Source organism: Miniopterus natalensis, chromosome 4, assembly GCF_054644295.1.
Source record: "Miniopterus natalensis isolate mMinNat1 chromosome 4, mMinNat1.hap1, whole genome shotgun sequence".
Lineage (NCBI taxonomy): Eukaryota > Metazoa > Chordata > Mammalia > Chiroptera > Miniopteridae > Miniopterus > Miniopterus natalensis.
The window spans coordinates 97,626,352-97,638,991 of record NC_142084.1 but is presented as its reverse complement, the minus strand read 5'-3'; the positions used below and the strand labels follow the sequence as shown (position 1 = coordinate 97,638,991).

Here is a 12,640-nt window from a genome sequence, read left to right as displayed (position 1 = left end):
GTTCACAGAGGGATGACCTGGGTCCCAGAAACTGGGGGCAGCGCTGCTCTGGAAGGCTCTATAGTCGGGCGCTGAGACTCAGTGTACCCATCTACAAAACGGGGCACCCCTGCCGCTCACCCCAACCCTCAGCTGTGGGGTTGCTGGGAGGACGGGAGGGGGAGGGAAGGGCCAGCAGGGCGCAGATAAAGGCATCTCCAGACCCCAGGGCCTGACTACCTGGGTTGGCTTGCCGAACCACTTCCAGAGCTGCCGAGCAGGCAGGAAGGCGGCGATCTTGGGCCGGTTCTCCACTGACGGCAGGCGCTGCCGCTTGGCCAGCTCCTTGGTGGTGGGGAGGTGGACGCCTTCTCTCTTCTTGGGTCGGCTCTTGGCCCCAGCCCCGGCCTGAGCCTTGGGCTGCAGGGGCTGCGGGGGCTGTGGTGGGGGGGCCTGGGGCTGGGGAGCAGGTGCCTTCTTGCTGGGAGAGTGAGCCGAGGACCGCGCCTTGCCCGCCTGCTTGGGCGCCTTACTGGGGAGGGCTGGGGGCGCCGAGGGGCTGGCCACAGGGGCAGGGGCGGCCTCGTCATCTGAGCTGCAGGAAGAATCGTCTGTGGTGGATGATGACGACGACGATGACGACGACGACGATGACGACGACGATGACGACGACGACGACGACGACGATGATGACGATGACGACGACGATGATGATGATGACGATGACGAGGAGGAGGAGGAGGAGGAGGAGGAGGCCCTGGAGCTGGAGGCGGTGCAGTCCCGGCCCCCGCCGCCCTGGCCTTCCTCCTCCCCCTCGGTCTCTGAACTGCTCCCACTGCCGCTGTCACTGCTGCTGCTGCTCTCCGACTCCTCAGCCCCGTCCTGCTCGGCCTGGCCCTTGTCCGGGCTCTTAGGGATCCCCGAGTCCTCGAACGTGAGCACGGCCCCCGGCTCCTGGGCCAGGTCCCCGTCCCCAGCCTTGGGCCGGGCGGCCTTGGGTTCGCTGCCACCCGCGGCCTGGGCGTAGCTGCCCAGCCCCAGGAGGCTCTTGGGCTCAGGCCAGCCCCCGGCCCCGGGCTCCTCCCGCAGCAGCAGGGCCTCTTTGGCCTTCTTGCTTTTGGGAGACGTGACTCCCTCGTGGTCCAGCTTGACAAGCAGCTCGGCCTCCTCCCCGGGCCTGCGGGCACCCTTACTGGCCGACTCCTCCGCAGCCCGTGCCTTCTTGGGCTTGGGGCGGGTGGCAGGCATGGTGACGGGCACGGCAACGAGGGGCGTGGGGGCCAGGGCTGGGGTGGGGGCTGGCAGCTCCCCAAAGGTCTCAGGGGCCGGGCAGCTGGTGAAGGTGGGCGGTGCTGGGCTGGGCTGGGGCAGTGCTGGGCGAGCTTTGGGGGCTTTGGCCCGCTTGTCCACGGGTTCTGGAGGGCTCTTCTTAGAACTTGGGGTGTTGACTGGCTCCAGGGTCAGCGGGGCATTGGGGACCTCTTCCGTTGGGCCCCCCTCTTCCAAGACGGTGGCTCTGTCTGGAAGAGAGGAGGAGGGAGCACAGGTGAAGGGGGGGCCTGCCTCCCAACCTGAGAGCGCCTGGAACCGGCTCTGGCAGCTCCTGAGGCGGCTGTGCACAGCACCCTCTGGGCCTGTCCCACAGACGTGGCCCCAAGGTAGTCCTGGGGAGCCTGGACTCAACTCCAAGCACTTTCTCCAGACTCTGGAACAAACACCCTGGCTGAGTCCTAGCCCTGCCTCTGACAAACGTGCCTCGTGAGCCTGTTTCCTGATCTGTCACAGTGGAGAGCAGTCTCTGTGCAGAAACCCATGAATGCAGCAGGCCCCCCATGCCCCTCTTGACAACATACCACCCTTGGCTTTGGTGCTGGGTTTCCGCCCGCGCCCTCGCGCCTTGGCACCGGGCTCCTCAGACCCCGGCGCGGCTCCATCTTTGCCATCCCCAGTGTCTTTGCTGGTCTTCCGGCTGCGGCGCTTGGCGCTTGGCACCAGGAGGGCCGGGGATGGCTCGGCACCTGCAGGCAGGACAGACAGTGGTCAGGCCTGGACCCCCACCCTCCTGGCCTCTGGAGGGCCACCTGTCATGAGAGCAGGGATGGGGAGGAAGTGACGACACCATGGAGCTGACCCTCCTCAGCCTGCCTGGATGGCTGTGTGGTTGCAAGGGCCTGGGGGGTCAGCCAGGCTTGGGGAGCGGCCAGTTTTGGGGGTCAACCAGGCTCGGGGGGCAACTGGGTGAGAGCCTGGAGGTCAGCCAGGCTCTGAGGGCAGCCGGGAGGGCAGCCTGGGGGCAGCCGGTAGGGGCATGGGACCACTCACACTGGATCTTGTAGTCGGGGGGCAGGAGGCGGATGTGTGAGAGGGGAATCCTCCCTGTGTCTCCATCATCGAACTCCACAGTGATGAGGTCTCCGTCGTCCTCGAGGCCCAGCAAGCCTGTTGGAGGAGGGGCAGGTCAGGGGAGCCTGCAGACTGAGATGGCAGGAAGACAAAGGGGCAGAAGCAGCCAGCTCAGGGGTCTGAGGGCAGGTGGTGCAGAATGCGGGCTCAGAGCCACAGTGCCAGCCATCCCAGCAGAGCATGTCTCGACTTCCAGGGGTGTGGGCCTCTGCCCACTCATTCCCGAGACGCCTCCAAAGGAACACAAAGAAACTGCAAGGACAGAGGGGGTAGGCAAGTGGACGGGGACACGTGACAATGCCACCATTTCAGAAGATGACATCTGCGTGCACGAGAGGGAGCAGACTTTGGTCTTGGCTTTCTCTGCTCTGTCAGGGGCCTGTAAGGAAGTGATGCCACCAAGGTCACCAGCTTTCACAAGGGAACCACAAAGACTCAGGCCCTAGAGGCGCCTAGGACACCTGGGGGAGGAGTGCAGGGGACCACAACTGGACAGGCTGAGGGTCACATGGCAGCAGGAGTTGGGAGTTCACACCTGGAACTGAGAGACTCTGAAGGACGGGCACAGAGGAGGAGGGCAGTTGGGTGCTACACCAGTAGGTGGCCGGAAGTGTGCACACTGCACAGTAGCCTCCAGCCCCATTCCCAGTGCCAGACGCTCAGCCCAGGCCCCCAGGCTGATGGAAGAAGAGCAGCAGGTGCTGGTACCTGGGTCCCCGGAAAACAGCCCTGCCTGCCACTGTCACGAGTCCTCCCTACCACAGATCTTCCAATCCACCTGCTGAGGATCAAAGGGTCAGCCCCTAACGTCAGACAGACAGATACGGGGCTGAGGCGGGAACCCGGAGAACAAACTCAGAGCCCAGAGAGGGGAAGGAAACTCCGGAGGAAAGGAAGCTGAAGAAAATGAAAACAAAATCAAGGTGTCCTTGGAGAAACCAAAAGCGGTAACGTATCTGCCAAACAAAGCGTTGGTTAAAAAATGAAATATGCGCAGAATAAGAAAGAATTCCTAGGGGTTTTAAAAATGGTAGATGTTCCAAAATTTCAACAGGACGGAAGGGCCAGAAGGTACAGTTGAGGAGATTTCCCCAAAAGTTGAGCAGAAAGATAAAGAGACAATAATAGAAGAAAAGGCAGAAGCCTCGAGGGCCAGCAGAAGGGGAGCCTCAGGAAAGAGGGGAGAGGAGAGAAAACTCAGAGAAGCAGTTCAGGGAGCTGCCAGGGGCAGAGGACATGTGCTCCCAAGTCAAAGACCCCCTGCATGTGAGAGCGTGCGCGCACACGCACAACACATACACACAACACACAGCACATACACAGCACATACACAACACACAACACATACACAGACACAACACACACAGCACACAGCACATACACACACACAGCACATACACAACACATACACAACACACACAGCACACAGACCACACACACCACACACATACACACACACTGCACATACACAACACACAACACATACACAGACACAACACACACAGCACACACACACCACACAAACACACACAGCACACACAACACATACCACATAGACACAACATTCATTACACCACACACATAAACACACACCACAAACACAACACACACAACACACACAGACCACAAACACAACACACATCACAACACAACATATATAACATACACCACACACATAACACACATACTATACACCACACACAAGTCATATAAACACAGCACACACATACTCCACAAGAAATTCCAAATCTAGGAACAATAGAAAGACCCTAAAAGTGTCCAGAAAGGAAAAACAGGTCTACAGAGATCTGGGAATAATCACAGCACTGAACTTCTCAGACAACACTGGGAGCCACGTAAAAGTGGAACGATGACTTTGAAAATTATTTCCAACCTAAAATGTATACCCAGCTCAACTATCTCTACAGACTAGGGCAAAAGAGAGATTTCAGACATGTACGGACTTGAAGAGACGAGGAAGGGAAAGACAGGATGCAGCACAAGAGAGCGAGGAACGGAGCTCTCAGGACAATGGCGAGAAATCCCAGGAGCGACACCCCTGAGGCTAGGAAAGCAGCTGCCCGCACGATTCAGGGGACAGAAAGCTCCAGGAGATCTGACTCAAGATGAATGTTCACCAGAATAAGAGGACTTCCTGCCCAGCACCCTTTTCCATCTTGGGAGTGTATGGGTGTCAGCTAGCCAAGGGGTGGACTGCATCTGCCATGTTTGTTTGTTTGCTTTTAATGTTAACAAACACCTATATCCCCATCTCCTGGTGTGTGAGTTTTGCAAGAGCCAAGGGGTACACCCTTTTAGGGTCTGCCATCCATACCTACGCCTTCTGGCATACTTGTTATTAATATTTTTAACCCTCACCGGAGGACATTTTTTCCATTGCTTTTCAGAGAGAGTGGAAAGGAGAGAGAGAGAAAAGGGAAACATCAATGCAAGAGAGCCACATCGATCAGTTGCCTTCCTCACTAGCCCTGACTGGGGCTGGGGATCAAGCCTGCAACTGAGGTACGTGCCCTTGGCCAGAATCGAACCCGGTACCCTTCAGTCCACGGGCCAACACTCTAACCACTGAGCCAAACCGGCCAGGGCACCTGTTATTTTTGTCTGCCTAGTTTGCTCTCTCTCTTATCCTGCTAACAACATTACAGATTTCTTGGGGAAGCCGCCTTCCCATCTTCCTCTGGCCCCGTGTAAAATTAGGAAGCCAACCTCACCCATTAGCTTCAGGGAAGAGCGCAGGACCCAGCCCCACGGATCAGACTCACACATGACCTAAGCCAGTTCGGCAGGACTCCACCCTAGGACTTATATGGGAAAAGTGATGTGTTCTCTGATGACAGGATTTAAGATGGTGAAATATAGTACCCAAGGAGCTGGGTGTGACACTGGCACAGAGAGGAGAGAACAGCAGACAGACCCCTAAAGCCAGAGTCCTGATGGCACCCAGTGAACAGGACCTGGCACCAGCCCACCTAAAGGCTCTGTCATTTTCAGTTATACGAGCCAATAAATAGTTTATGCTCAAGCCACCAGAGTTGGATTTTAGGGACCAAAGGAATCCATGCTGATACATTAAGAAATGAGAAGGGGGTGCCAGGGAGGGTACCCAGAGAGGGGAGCATCCCACCTCGGACCACAGTGCCTGGGTAGAGGCATCGGTACTGCTGGCTCCAGTATGCTGCGATCCTGGTCCCTTGCGGCAAGAAGCGCGTGGAGGCCGGCCTCACGTCGATGATCTGATGAGAAGGCCAAGGATTAAGCACCAGGCAGTGACCAGGACCAGCCCAGCCCCGCACCCTACCACCCTCCTTCCCCTCCCCTCCCCAGCCCCTCACCGCCTCCTGCAGCAGCTGTTCTAGGCAGTAGATATGGGGCCGGTTCCCGCGTTCCCCCTCCACCACCACTCGGTATCTGCAAGGCCAGGGCAAGAGTGGATGGGCTGGCAGAGGCTGGGATCCCCTCAGAGGACTCCCCACATGGACCCCTGCACCCCAGCCTCCTGGCCCTGCCAGCACCAGCGCCACCTCCCAGGTCACCGAGACAGGACATCAGAGCTGAAGGGTTTGCTGACTTGCTGTATAAACTTGGGGCCAAGTCTCTCCCCTGTCGGCCTCAGTTTCCTCATTTGTACAATGTACAACTAGGAGTTCAGACCCAAGAGAGGCCAGCACACTCTCTCCTGCCCCTCCCTGCTGAACCCCAGTGACCCCTCAGAGAGCACTGTCCTCCCAGTGCCAGGCAGGCACTATTCCATCGGCCTGGTTCTATGGGGGAAGCTGCTCAGAGAGGGGAAGCCACCCAAGGCCCAGCAGATGCCCGGATACGATACTGAGTGAGGGTCTTCAGGCTCTGAGCCCTGTGCTCCCCAGCCCCCAGCCCCCAGGCCCCACTCACATATCTGGCGAGTGCACGGTCTGCACATGACCGGCGTACAGCAGCTTGTCGTCCATGGGGATGAGCACACGCAGGCCATCCTTCAGCTCATCCTTGTCGATGATGCAGGAGCGTGGGGCTGCAGGAGGGGGCAATGAGGCAGGGCTGGGGACCCTCCCTCTCTCCTGGGCCTCCCTTCTCCCAGGCCTGCCCAGCGCCCTCCAGAACAGGTGCCTGGGGGAGGCTGCGGGGCACGCACATCACATCCATGTACCCAGACAGGCCTAGTGCAGGGACAGGCATGAGTGCACTCACATGCACATGTGGGGATCACGTCTGGAAAGGTCCCAGGTGGGTGCAAACCAGGTGACAGCCTACACATGCTGCCCTTCCCCCATCCCAAAAACCACCACCCTCTGAGGCCACAGGCACTTCCCCAGGTGACCCTCCTGCATCCCCATGTTCCAGGCCTGAGCCCACACAGCATCGCGGGTACTCACCCGGAGTTAGTGGCCGCTCCACAGCCCCACCACGAGGCAAGTGCTCATCCTCGGAGAAGCTCGAGTCCTGGTTGGGTTCAAAGTCCTCCTCAGCAGCCATGCTCTCCATCAGCTTGCTCACAGCTCCCCCTTTCCCCCGGTTCTGGGGAAAGAGCACGGCAGACAACGGCTTAGGACACGGCTCGCACACCCTGCCCGGCCAGGGACCCTCCCCGGAAACGCAGGGTCAGGCAGGCCACAGTGGCGTCTGCCAGGTATGCAGTATGGGTCCCACATGGGCTCACCCTAGAGGCCAGGGCCTGCACGTGGCTCAGTGCTGATGCTTAGTACTCAGCACTGTACCCGTGCTCATCACCAAGGCAGGCGCTCAGTGCCCTTCTTGGAGAAACTGAGGCAGCCTCTGCAGCCACGTGCAACGGATTTGAGGAGAAAAAGCCTGGCTGGGGCTGGCTGGAATCTGGGGCGGGCGTACCCTGGCACAACCCATCTGTCTACTGGGTAAAGAAATGCACCCAAGCCTGGGGGAACCCCTGGGGACCGACCCGCTGGGCACAGAGAGCCTCACCTCCTTCCTCACCTCCTTCCCTTTGGCCTTGGCCTTGCTCCTCTTGGCAGAGGCAGGGGAGCTGGTGTGAGGGGCCCGGGCCTCGGTGGGCAGGGCCGGTGTGCGGGGTGGAGGCAGCGCCACTCCTGACCCTGCCTCCTTCCCCTTCTTCTTCTGGGGAGGAAGCAACAGAGGCACTGTCGGAGGCGGGGAAGGCCCGAGAGGAACCGCAGGCTCGCTCCTCACCCCTCCTCACCGCAGGACTTTCAGTTTCCGTCCTAACTGTCTTAGGACTATGAGACCGGGGGGGGGGGGGGCCACATGAAAGTGGGTTTACAGCTGTGACTACGTGAAATAGTTTACTAATCACTGTATTATTTCCCAAGTGAACTATAAGCCTACTTTTGCCCCACCCTGCATATTACTTGTGTAGAGAGATGACAGCACTGAGGTGTATATACGGCACGTCTGTGTGTACGAGCCCCTCCAGTGATCCTGTTAAAGTGGAGGTCACCAGCGCCCACTGGGAGCAGCAGCCTGGTGAGCTCTTCCAGAACCTTGCACAAGCACAGGCACCCATGTGAACACAAGGGCTGTGCAGACAGTCTTTTTTTAAACACAGTGGTTTTTATAAACACAGATGGGAATTTACCAAAAGTCCCATTTTGCAACACCCCCATCAGTATGCCTGATAAACGCTAAGGGAGCTGCTTTCTATTTTAACAGCTGCCCAACATGCCACAGTGTGGGGATCCACAACTCAACCACCCCAATGGTGCCTCCGTTTTTTCACCCTTCCTAGTGGTGCCAGAGGAGAGACAGGGCCGGCTAGTTCTCCAGGCCTGTTCCTGGAAAGAGCAGCTGCTGTCCAGGTCACCTCCAGGAGGCGCGTGCTGCTTTCCACTCACCCTGGAGAGGGGGGTGCCACACCAGCCCAGCTCAATGCCCCCCAGCTGGTAAAACGGGTGGCACCCCCCTGGAGGTGGAGTGGAGATGGTGCAAGTGCAGGCGGACTGCGTAAGGCCTGCCTCTCAGAGCCAAGAACTGGGAGCAACCTGACATCTAGCCAGTTCCAGAAACGCTGGTGCATCCAGAGACGCAGCCCCAGCTTTGTCACGGTGGCAGAGCCTTGTTCCGAGGAGATGTACCATTGGGAATCAGAAGCGATGGCACGTGTACAGGAGGGACCCCGGGGACAGCAGTGGGCGGCGGGGATGAGGGGGCGAGGGTCACTTTGTGCTTTTTAAGCACAAAGTGCTTACAACGACACAACCAAATCACGGGCCCAGAAAACGAAGAAACAGAAAAGGGATGATCCTGGGCAAACGTTACCCTGACAACAGCAGGCGAGTGAGATGCAGGGCAAACAGCGTTAAAAGGCACCAAACAGGAACCGTTTCAGGAATGAGAGGTGTTCGATTTCATGCCCATTTTGGGGGGAAATATAGACATATACACGTTACGTCTTTTTTGTGTCCGATGCACGTTTTAATCCTGTTCACATTTCTAACTAACATCAGGAGGCATCTTGGGGGGTCAAAGGACCGTTTCTAAGGTGGTTTTGTTTCCTCTCCCCTCTAATGTCTGCAATTAAATAGCTTGTCTTAGCACATCTTTGCGTGGGGGTTGGGGTACGAAAACTGTGGGCTGGCCACCCAGTGGGATGTTATGCATCCCCTTAGAAATACTGATTTTAAAAGAGTAAAATAAAAGCTCAGCACATGGGAACGCATGAGATATAATGCCAAGTCTAAAAAACAGGAATCAAAGTATATCTCAAAAAAGTACAAGCAGTGGCCATTCCTGGGGAGACGGGATATGGTGTCTGATTTCTCCTTTTGTTGACTATTAACCTGTTCTGTTCTGGACTGTTACTGTATCCCCAAGAAGCTGGGACTGGGTGACCCTGGTCCTTTCCACAACAGAGGTCCCACCGAGGGAAAGACCCGATGAGGTCACGTGGCACAGGGGTGAAGGCCCAGGCTCTGGGCTGTACTGTGTCCAAGCTCAGCTCTGACAATCATTAGCTGCTGTGACCCCAGGCAGGTACAGGCCACCTGTGAGGTGCAATTGCCACGAGTAACCTGCGCACATGGTTTTGTGAGCTCTCAGGTGATGTAAGAAATTCACATTTGGTCTCCGCCCACAGTTCCTGACACCAAGCTCCTAAGTCCCTTGGAACTTCCTGGGTCTTGGAGCCTCTTTTGTTCCAGTGAGAGACTCGGTCCCTTAGGGACATGAGAGGGGCTAAGACTGAGTAATAATCCATCGCATGCCTGTGACGAAACCTCCATAAAGCCCTGAATGATGGAGTTTAGAGAGCTTCCTGTGAATACCAGGAGGTGCCTAGAGGGTGGCAAGCCCAGGGAAGGTGTGGCAGCTCTGGCCTTGTCCCCCAGACCCTTCCCTGTACGTCTTCCATGGGCTGTTCCTGAGTTGTGTCCTTTATAACAAACCAGTAAACGTTAAGTACGGTGTTTCCCCGAGTCTGTGAGTCATTCTAGTGAATTATCAAACCTGAGGTCATGGGAACCCCCGATTTCTAGCCAGTCAGTCAGAAGTACATGCGGCCTTGGACTTGCAACTGGCACCTGAAGGGGGGCACCTTCTCTCCAAGACTCACAGGAACCCTCAGTGGCAGCTTTAGCCATAAAGAAATGAAGAGTGAGCACAAATGGAGGTGAAGGACACTCCAACGCAGCCCCTTCCTCACGATCACTGATAGCAGGAAATTGGTGTAGAGTCTCATCCCCTTTTGCCACTTTCTCTAGGTCACTGTCGTGTAAGTGTACCCTCCCTCAGGGACGCGAGGTGGAGAGGCTGAGGCAGAGACCACTGTTAGGAGCTGGCTGTTAGGTTTCAATGCAACCACCCACGGGGGGAACCACCAGCCACTAGTTTCCTAGCAGCCCATGCAAAAAGGTAATAGGTCTAACCGCCACTGAGTCCTTAAAGAGTAAGCATTCTCGCCCTGGTGTCCAGAGAATTCCAAAGCCTGTGCAATTGGATGGAAAAAAGAAACCCATCTCTAAGTTCACTGACCTCTGAGGAAATACGTTCCCTCAGGTGGGAGTAGAGGCCACAACTCATAATAAGACTGGCCGTGCCTGTGACTTTGTCACCAACAGAAATCACCACCATAAAGAGCATGACAGTTACTGCAGAGACCTTAAAATATCAACTACACTCGCACTGGCCTTGCTCAGCTGCTACCGGGCTCCTTCTCAGAGCCTCTGGTAAATGAGCCAGGTGTGGCATCACAAAGGGAGGTCTGGCGTTTTGGTAACTGCAGTTTTCTATGGGCTCCGTGCCCCTCACACATGGTTGGAATGTTACTGAGGCAAGAGGGCCTGTGTGAGGGAGGGAGGCCGCCTCTCCCCACTGCCAGGTCTAATAATGCTCCTAGCCACCTCCCAGGACTGGAGAGTCAGGGGACACCAGAGCCACCTCCCAAGGCTGGAGAGTAAAAGCTGGTGTTTGGGACCCCTTCTTCCCTGGGCTGAGCTCCTACCTTCCTGGGGTCCTTCCTGTCCTTGGTGCGGCCTGTGTCCTTGCGTGGGCTCAGGGGGCCACCCTTGCCACAGCGGCCAGGCTTGGCAACAACGGGCGCCGTACTGCTGGGTGCTGGGGCCGCAGCTGAGGCGTCGTGCAGGAAGATGCGCTCACTGCGCCGCCTCGTCCACAGGTCATCATCACTGGCCTCGGGCCCCGCCTCGAAGCCAGGCTCCTTGGGGCCCCGCAGCCTGCGGGCCTTGCGTCCCTTCTCCGCAGTCAGCTTCACCTTGTCTGGGCTGGTGGGGGTGGGGCCAGGGCCACGGGCTCCAGGCACAGGTGTGGCCAGGGAGGGGCCTGGCTCCCCCAGTCCCTTCTTGGGCCTCAGCAGCCCGGCAGGTGACCGCTTCCGCACCTTGACCTCACTCTCAGAGTCGGTGTACTCAAACTCAGTGCCTGGATGTGGAATGAGGGAGGGGGCTGTAGAGTGGGGCTCGGGGACCCCACTTCCCACCCACCCCGCTGCCCTAGCCACCAGCACAAGGCCACAGCCCCATTCGTTCTCCAAGGGACCTCTCTGCCTGTGGGAGCGTTCTCTCTGCTCCCAGGGGAGGAGCCTGAGGTCCAGAGGGAAACTCATGCCTGTGAGTAGCAGGTCCTGCCAGACCCACTCTTGACCCCCAACCCTCCTCGGCTGCCCAGCCTCTGCTCCCTCCCCCTCTCCCCAAAAGCATCAGATTTGGAACGTGGACATTCCTGCCTGGACCCGTGGGAACAGCTCCTCTGCCTCCTGTGCCCCATGGGAACCCCAGAGCCCAGAGAGGTGAGCAGGGAGGACAGGTGAGCAGGGAGGGCCCCACGCCTGCAGACAGCAATTTCAGGGAAGCAGATGGGAAAACCCAAGCGAAATCCCCGAGCCCGGCAGGGCCTCGCCTCCACTGGTGCCATGTCTCAGAGCTGGGAGGTCCCTGGCACCCAATCCCCTTTACATGGGTGGGTCTCACCTGAACCCCAGCCACCCTGGGGCCCAGCTCCTCTTCTCACCTAGAGGTCTGCCCCCCTTCCCTTTTCTTCCCACAGCCGAGGTACACCCCTGAGCCAAACCCACAAGGCCAGTCCTGAACACACAACTGCTGACTGCACGGCCACCCTCCATCCTTTCACACCTCCTGGCCCTCGCTTCTGCTGGTTCCTCTGCCTGAGCACCACGTCTCTCCTACCCCTGCCTGGAGACTGCACCTCCTTTCTGAGGACATCCACTCGTCACTCTGGGGGCCTCTGTCCACACCTCCATTAGCCCAGGCACATGTCATGCTCTGGGGTTCCCATCCATGTCTGCCCAGCCCATCCTGCTTCCCCCCCAAAAAGTGGATCCCCGAGTTCTCCTGGAGCACCCCACAATGTGCAGCTCAGAGCCTGGCCCCGAAGTGGTGGCCGGGACAGCTCCCTGGGGTCAGGAGCTGTAAGGTGTGTTCCTCCTCCAGGCAGGTCCTGGGGATGAGCTGTCTGTGACAGCCCCAGAGCTGACATCACCCAGAGGAGGATTTGCCCGAGTCCCACAGCAAATGAGCTGAGAAGCCAGTGCTAAAACCCAGGCCTCCTGACCCCCAGGCCACCGGCAGCCTGCCCACAAGGGCTCCTGTGAGAGGCCAGGCGCCATGGCCTGGACAGATGCAGGTGCAGCAGAGGGATGGGGCAGGGGAGGGAGCACACTCATGGGAAGGAGCCACTTGCAAAGCTTAATGATCCCGTTAATTAATCTTTTGTTAACAGACCTCCCGCTGCACAGGGAGGCAGCTGGGGGCTTTCATGGCTGATTAGAGTGTGGCCC

At 57.9% G+C, this 12,640-nt stretch overlaps 1 protein-coding gene across 2 annotated transcripts in view; it reads right to left on the bottom strand.

Moving 5' to 3' along the window:
• TNRC18 (trinucleotide repeat containing 18) overlaps positions 1 to 12,640 on the bottom strand; it is a 74,772-nt gene that overhangs the window by 5,005 nt on the left and 57,127 nt on the right. For both annotated transcript variants that reach the window (XM_087817017.1, XM_087817018.1), the window contains 9 exons: positions 10,829 to 11,265; positions 7,339 to 7,491; positions 6,774 to 6,915; positions 6,295 to 6,412; positions 5,736 to 5,811; positions 5,528 to 5,636; positions 2,302 to 2,418; positions 1,833 to 1,997; positions 220 to 1,499 (listed from right to left, as the gene is read on the bottom strand). In XM_087817017.1, coding sequence (XP_087673143.1) covers positions 220 to 1,499; positions 1,833 to 1,997; positions 2,302 to 2,418; positions 5,528 to 5,636; positions 5,736 to 5,811; positions 6,295 to 6,412; positions 6,774 to 6,915; positions 7,339 to 7,491; positions 10,829 to 11,265 — 2,597 coding nt within the window. The remainder of the gene's footprint in view (positions 1 to 219; positions 1,500 to 1,832; positions 1,998 to 2,301; positions 2,419 to 5,527; positions 5,637 to 5,735; positions 5,812 to 6,294; positions 6,413 to 6,773; positions 6,916 to 7,338; positions 7,492 to 10,828; positions 11,266 to 12,640) is intronic.